At 44.2% G+C, this 7,799-nt stretch overlaps 1 protein-coding gene across 1 annotated transcript; it reads left to right on the forward strand.

Annotated features, from left to right (window-relative positions):
- Positions 1 to 1,172: 1,172 nt before the first annotated feature.
- LOC149247832 (uncharacterized) lies at positions 1,173 to 6,066 on the forward strand. Its single transcript, XM_089445921.1, has 3 exons — positions 1,173 to 1,665; positions 1,878 to 2,189; positions 2,390 to 6,066. The coding sequence occupies exons 1-3, from the start codon at positions 1,173 to 1,175 to the stop codon at positions 6,064 to 6,066; spliced, it is 4,482 nt and encodes a 1,493-aa protein (XP_089302047.1).
- Positions 6,067 to 7,799: the final 1,733 nt, after the last annotated feature.

Here is a 7,799-nt window from a genome sequence, read left to right on the forward strand (position 1 = left end):
CAAGTTAAAATGTTTAAGTGACGAAAGTCCTCAAGTTTATCAGGTGATGCGAGAAGATATGCGGATGGCTCTGCGCAGTGAGTCCTAGGGTTTCAACTCTTGCTGAAACGGCAGACTGCGCCAGACAAAGGATCTCCTGCTATTTCTGACAAGCTCAGGAATGTTCAACCCTGCGCTAAACAGTACTCTTTTCAATGGAGCCCCCTAGGGGGGAGGGCGATGCGCCTCCCCCACAAAACGACAAAGGGCAGCATCAACATGCGGAAGGCATTGAAACAGTAAACCAAGAAGAGAATGCAGATCTGAACTCTCAACGAACAAAGCAAGATATCACACCGCCAGAAGTCCGCTCAACAACATGCAAACCAGTTGCAGCTGAGCGTCCAAAAGTAGAACTTCCTGCTCATCGAATCAATGCAAAAATACAGTATATGAAGGACCATGCTCTGATAGGAAAGTTTATCGGACTATGGCCAACTGAGAAGGCGCTAAGAGGCTGGATAAATGCAAAATGGCATCCCAAGGGACACATAACTTTGCAGCTAGGACCCAAAGGATTCTTCACTGCTATATTCAACTGTCTGGAGGACAGAAACAGGGTGCTGGAGGGAGGCCCTTACTTCTTCAACGCTGCTGGACTATTTCTCAGAGGATGGATGGAGCGTTTCGACCCGGACAAGGTGGATCTGAGCTGGGCTCCAGTATGGATCCGACTGTACTCGCTGCCGGTGGAATACTGGGAGGAAGATTCATTACAGGCGCTCGGAAATGCTCTAGGAGAATTTGTAAAGATCGCAGAAGAAACAAAAACTTGCAGATACACCTCATTTGCTCGGATCTGCGTATACATGAATCTCAATCGAGCTCTCCCAGATGCGGTAAGTATCTCTCATGAAGATATTGAATGGATTCAACCGATTGATTATGAGCATGTTCCTTTCAGATGCCGCAGGTGTCATGCCCTGGGACATCTTTTTAGAGACTGCCCATTAACTCAAAAGCCCTCTCCTTCTGGATCGGATGCCTCTGAGGCAGATGGTTTTACCAAGGTAGCAAATCGCCGAAAATCTCACAAGAAGCAAGCCTCAAAGAATAAGATGCCACAATCCAACCCCTCAGGGCCCTCAACAAGCAACAGCTTCTGAATCTTAGCTAATCACACTGATATCAATATGGATTCGCCCTCCCCTTCAGATCCAGGAGCAGCGAAAGACAGACAGTCGAAACAGGTAGTAGCCTTTAAGAATCAGGAAGACTCTATAATCAAGGAAGCTTCCACCTCCGATAAGCAGAAGGAACCGATAGGGACATCCCAAACAAGGCAGATGGAGAACCCCCAATTGCAGGTCAGTCCAGAAGCGGACCCTAATGAAGAATCGTACTATCCACAATTTATGGAGGAAGAAACAGAGGCTATAGATATAGGGGACTTGGACATTCCAGGTTTAGAAAAGGCTTGCACAACAAATAATTTCGATGACATTCCTATGGGGCAACTTGAAAATCTGGAACAAGTTCTATCAAGGGCGCAACGGCAAAAATCACTGGGAATACAAACTGGAGGACCCTGGGATGGAAGATTCATTGCCAAGGACATCAAAAAGAGAGGAAGGAAGACTGATTTACAGAGGACAATCAGGATTGGACACATATTAGTGGAATCCGGTAGGTATTCCAAGCTAACCAAGTACTACAGATCTGAAAACAACCCGTCTCAATGAAGTTAATCTCCTGGAATATAAGAGGGCTCAATGGCCCAAGGAAGATACAAATTCTCAGAAAAATGATAAAGCAAGAAAATCCTCAAGTTTTGTTCTTGCAAGAAACCAAATGTACTTCTAATGTTTTAGACAGATTTGCTGCGAAAATTTGGCCAGGATGTTTCAATGCCGCTGTGGATGCTGATGGAGCATCTGGAGGTCTGGCGATTCTCTGGGACCCAAGAGATCTCAATCTCAGCGATATTCATGCTCATAGGAACTTCCTTCAAGCATCTTTTCACATTACTGGGACAAATCTACATGGGCTCCTTACTAATGTTTATTTTCCTCAAGAAGCATCTCTCAAAGCTGAAATCCTCAATTCCCTCTCTGTTCTCAACCAAAACAGGCAGCATCCCTTATGGATCTCCGGTGGAGATTTCAATATGATTACAAGATTGGAGGAAAAAAAAGGAGGTCGATGCAGAGGTAGTCAGGAAGGATTCCCTCTAAAGGATTTCATTCAGGCTAACTGGCTCATAGATCTACCTTTCAACAATGGAGTGTTTACATGGAATAACAGAAGAGCAGGGAATCAGCAGATAGCCTCAAAACTAGATCGTTTTTACTATCGGACAACGCTATCCATATCGGTGGGGACTTCTCTGCATCCATTTTGCCACTCTCAGGCTCTGATCATTGGCCCATTTCACTTCAATGGTCACGTCCTGGAAATAAGATTCGCAGGCCCTTTCGTTTTGAAGCTTTTTGGATGTCCCATCCAGAATTCCAAAAACTTATCATCACTGAATGGAACAATTTCTCCCCACCTCCAGGGTCAAAAATGTTCCAATTCCAACAAAAGCTTAAGAATCTAAAGGGTAAAATCAAGCACTGGAATCACACATCCTTTGGTAACATCTTCCAGGGCAAAAGCACGATCGAATCAGAAATGAAGCAGCTGCAACAAAGGATCATTGATGAGGGACGTTCAGAGGAATTGTCAGAACAGGAGAGAACTCTTGAGTTGCAACTTGCAGAAAGGGCTAGGCAAGAAGAAACGCTTTGGAGGCAGAAATCAAGAGTCAGATGGCTTAGAGATGGTGAGAAAAACACAAAATTCTTCCACAGCACAGCCATACAACGTAGAATGCATAACAATATTACTCATGTTCAAAATGAGCAGGGGATCAAAGTGGAAAAGCATGAGGAAATTGAAGGCGCTCTATTAAATTACTTTCAGCAAATGCACCGGGAGCCAAATGGAGACAGATCACAAGCAATAGAGAAAATTACCAGGAACATTCCTAAACTCATCACTGATGAACACAACCAACTGCTTCTCAAACCAGTAGACCTACAAGAAGTGGAACAGGCAGTACGACATCTAAAAGCTGGTAAAGCTCCAGGACCGGATGGATTTACATCAAACTTCTTCCATAGCTTCTGGGAACTGATCAAAACGGAAGTCTGGCAGGTGGTTGAGGAGTCACGTTCTCTTCGATGGATGTTTCCAGGGATGAATGCAACATTCATAGCTCTGATTCCCAAGGTCGATCTGCCCAGCACTCCTGACAAATATCGACCGATCGCTCTCTGCAACATAATCTATAAGATTGTGTCTAAAGTCATAGCATCCCGTCTCAAACTGTTACTCCCTATCATTATCTCGCCAGAGCAATCGGGTTATGTGGAGGGAAGGCAGATTACTGACGGCATTATCCTGACTCATGAAATAATTCATTCTCTGAGAACCACTAAAAAGCCAGGTATGCTGCTCAAATTAGACCTCTCAAAAGCGTTTGATAGCCTAAGTTGGATGTATATTGAAAAAGTTTTAACTGCTTTTGGTTTTGCTGCCCCCTGGATTAGATGGATCATGAGCCTTATTTCTTCCTCTTTCTTTTCCATTTTAATCAATGGCATCCCATCTGCTACCTTTCATCCTTCTCGTGGAATCCGGCAAGGTGATCCCCTCTCCCCATTTTTGTTTGTCATAATGGCTGAGGGTCTAGGCCGAAGCATCAAATCTGCTCAGCATTCCCAGCTCCTCAGAGGCCTTTCATTTCACAATTCCCCTGCCTTCACACACCAGCAGTTCGTTGACGATAACATGCTTTATGGGCATCCCTCGGTCCAAGAAGCGCGTCAACTCAAAACTCTTCTTTCTGATTTCTCTGATGCCTCCGGCGCCTCCATCAACAAGTCCAAATCGCAAATTTATTTCTTTCACACTCCTGCTCCCACACAGTCTGCAATTATCCGCATTTTGGGATTCACCTCAGCTAAACTTCCCTCCACCTACCTTGGTGCTCCCATGATAGCCTCGGCCCTCAAGAACTCTTCATGGAAAATCCTTCTAGAGAACCTGGAAGCGCGGCTATCCTCTTGGACTCACCGATCTCTCAATATGGCCAGCAGGCTTGTTCTTATAAAAGCTGTTCTACAAGCCATGCCGTTATACCTATTCTCCATATTAGCTGCCCCCAAATGGGTTCTCAAAGAACTCATCCTGCTTCAAAGATCTTTTCTCTGGGGCAGTAACGGCCATAAGCGAAAGTGGGCTCTGGTCAAATGGGAGACTGCATGCTTACCAAAGAAAGGAGGTGGAATAGGTTTGAGGGATCCCTCTCATAGCAATAAAGTGATGGGAGCTCGAATTTGGTGGAGATGGCTAGCTGAGCCATTTACACCATGGGCATCTCTTTGGACAGCGAAATATGCCAGGAATTGTCCAATAGAGGAACGGATAAGACTATCAGAGGTTACCTTGGGATCAATTATGTGGAACTCGGCCCAGCAGCATAAGACCCTCATACAGCAGCATAGCTTCTGGGAGGTGAAAAATGGTAGCACGACAAGATTCTGGGGAGATTCATGGCAGCAGTTACCTAATCTAAAGGACCAAATCCCGCCTCATCCTCATATGGAGCAGGAATTACAATCTCAAGAGGTAGTCAAAAACTTTTGGAGACATTCTCCGAACAATGATTACAGGGAATGGTTAAAAGCAGATCAAATTTTAAGGCATGGACAGGCCCATGCCCAACAAACCCTGGAAATAGAATTAACAAAAAGAAGAATTCAATATTCTGAGGATAAAGATATTCTAAGGTGGGGTTATGAAGAAAAAGGCTCTTTTTCTACAAGAGAGGCCTACAATATCATGATCAAAGAGCATATGCTGCTAGATCCTCTTTGGAGCAAAATATGGGACCCCTCATTATGGCCGAAAATCTCCACATTTCTTTGGATCCTATGTCACAACAAAATATTGACATGGGAGAACTTAAGGAAAAGAAGCTTTCAAGGCCCCTCCATATGCCCGAATTGCAAACAAGAGGAGGAAACTACAAAGCATCTCCTGCAATCCTGTCCGCTAGCTCGAATGCTCTGGGAAAAGGTCAGTTTTCGCTGTCAAAAGGAAGGAAGAATCAATGGAGACATTATTGCTACAGTCCGCAGCTGGGCCCATAACCCTTATCAAAGTAAAATCTTAAATCTCCTTTGGAAGCTTATTCCAGGTTTCATCATGTGGGCCATTTGGAAGGAAAGAAACAACAGACTATTCAAGGACCATCACAGACAGTTGGAAGACATATGGAACATAATCTGCCAAAATATAGAAGAAACTATCTCTCTCAAAACTTGGTACCAGGAGGACTTCCCATCTATTCCCCAAGAACAATCAATATGGGCTAACTGGAATTTCAAATGGAAGCTCGATCAGCTGCCCAAAGAAACAAAACTGCCAAGAAGCCAATCTCCTCAGAAATGGCAAGCTCCTCCCATCCATATGTATAAGCTAAATTTTGACGGCGCATCAAAAGGGAACCCAGGGAATTCAGGCTTTGGAGGGCTATTCAGAAATCACAAAGGAGATCCTCTTTTAACCTTCCTTGGCTCTAAAGGATGGGACACCAACAACTCAGCAGAGCTGGAGGGTCTCTGGCAAGGGTTACTAATAGCACAAGGCAGAGGTTTCTTTCCTCTAATTGTAGAGGGTGATTCCCAAATTATTATCAATATGGTTACCAGAATCCTTCAGGGTTCCCCCTCATGCAAAGTCTGTAACAGTTGGAGACTGGCCAACAGACTTCTCTCTATTGAACGCTGGCTTTCCACCCATAGAGCTGTCACTCTGTTGCACACTCGCAGGGATGGAAACAAAGTCGCAGACTTTCTTGCTAATATAGGAGTTGAATGCGGATTACAAATTCATGTTGGCCCAATTTCTAGCCTAGCCACTGACTCTCAACTCCTGGAGCTCGACAATCTCATGCAGAAAGACAAATATCAGGAGGAAGTGAATCCCCCGGATGCGGGTGTTACTGCTGTCATAAATGGCTCTGATGCCAACTGTTAATACCGCGTACTGCATGCTGCAGAGCAGCGGGGCTCCCCAGACCTTCACCTTAAGTAAAATGGATGATCAACAGTTTGACGGAAACGGTGGTGTCTGCGCATTTATGGTTTACTTGGTTCGAAGCATGGCAAGGATGGTTATATTCATTACCACCCGTCTCTTCCCTCTCATGGTGTGTTTCAATTATTTTGGCTCTGAGTTCTGGTCCGCGAAAAATCTGGGAAGTAAGAGGGTCCTCTTTCTCAGAGGCACGCCTCTCAGGTTTCAGGCATGTCTCAGGGGTAAGTAGCTCACTCATCCTTCTCTGGATCACGCATTTTGTTTTTCAATTGCTCCCTCTACTATTTCTATTGTTTCCATAGCCCTTCTTTTGCTCTTCAATATGGTCCAACATGGGGGCAGGAAGAGACCCAGAGGAAATCTCAGTGATGGCTCTCGGCCTACTGCCAGTAGCTCTGATAACCCTGATCACTCACCTGCTAATCTCCCTCCCTCTCAGGCGAATGTGCAACCCTCTAGCCCTGTTCGTAGGCCTATCCCAAACAGTGCTTTTCAGACCACCCATTTTAAATTCCAGAGCAACCTCAATAGACCTCTGATCTCTGCCCATATCACCATAATTCTCTCCGAAGAAGAAAACCAGATCCATCCTCTGGCCTGTATCGCTCCGGAACCCTCTCAGAGCAGCGAGCAGCAGTTGACCATGGGTAGCCCGGAGAAAGTTCTGGTGGATCAGCCAGGCCATATTGACAGCCCAAGAATTACTCTGCCCCATGTAGGAAATTTCCCTGCTGAGGGGGATGGAACTCTGAATGACTCTAATCACCCAATTTCGATCCCAGAGGACGATAAGGCCGGCAATGAAGTTCTGTGTTTGGCTAGTGACCGTCCAGCAGAAGAGAAGACTCCCGGTGGGGGCAAGGAAGACTAAGGCCACGCGGCACGGTTCTGGTTCATTTTTCTTTTTGTCTGTCAAGCAGATGATTGCTTCCAGGTTTCATTGAAGACACACATGGCTCAATTCTGTCAGCTTGATGATTTTGGTCAGTTACAGGGCAGTGGCAATGTTTTACAGACAGACTTGCAATGGCTACTCAGTTCTATGCTCTCATGCACAATCTTCCTTATCTACTGGTCCTGATCTGACATGTTTTTCTGTTATGAAGTTTTTTGTAGCACCTGTGCTCAGAATCCTTCCATTCTGAGGTGAACTTGCTGTGTACAGAGGCCTCATGATTCTTCTGAGGCCTCGATTACTTGTAAAAATATTTTTATTTTAAGTTAATAGATATTAGTCTTTGCCGAGAAAAAAAAAACGTTTAAGTGACATTAAATTACAAGATCCATTTTTACTCTTCATCTACCAAGCCCCGAGAGGGATCAAATATTTTTTCACTCTATGTTAGTTTGCATATCACGATATTTGATCCAGAGTAAAGATGGATCTATGCTAGTTTGATCCCCCCTTTAAATAGGTTTCATTCCATGTGAATACCATGGGTCAATATCATGTGCCATCTTTATTTTTATTAATACTAATATTAGGGTTTTAATATTTTTTTGCATGGTATTAATAATAATTTGGCCCATGGTATTTGGCCCATAGGCTTCACCTAAATATAACACATTTTTTGAGTGTTCTTATGGAGTAAATATAAAAAATGATTTATTTATTTACCGTACATCTCGTTTATTTATATTTTTATTAATTTACCATACCTCTTTTATAAATA

The sequence above is a fragment of the Pinus tabuliformis genome, chromosome 7, assembly GCF_031772625.1.
Source record: "Pinus tabuliformis cultivar Carrire ecotype Pingquan chromosome 7, CPIR1, whole genome shotgun sequence".
NCBI classification, from domain to species: domain Eukaryota; kingdom Viridiplantae; phylum Streptophyta; class Pinopsida; order Pinales; family Pinaceae; genus Pinus; species Pinus tabuliformis.

Coding starts and splice junctions, on each gene's coding strand:
- LOC149247832 (XM_089445921.1), top strand. CDS start 1,173: ATGGATTCGCCCTCCCCTTCAGATCCAGGAGCAGCGAAAGACAGACAG. Junction 1,666..1,877: donor ACACATATTAGTGGAATCCG/GTAGGTATTCCA, acceptor AAATTTGGCCAG/GATGTTTCAATGCCGCTGTG. Junction 2,190..2,389: donor AAAAGGAGGTCGATGCAGAG/GTAGTCAGGAAG, acceptor TGCCACTCTCAG/GCTCTGATCATTGGCCCATT.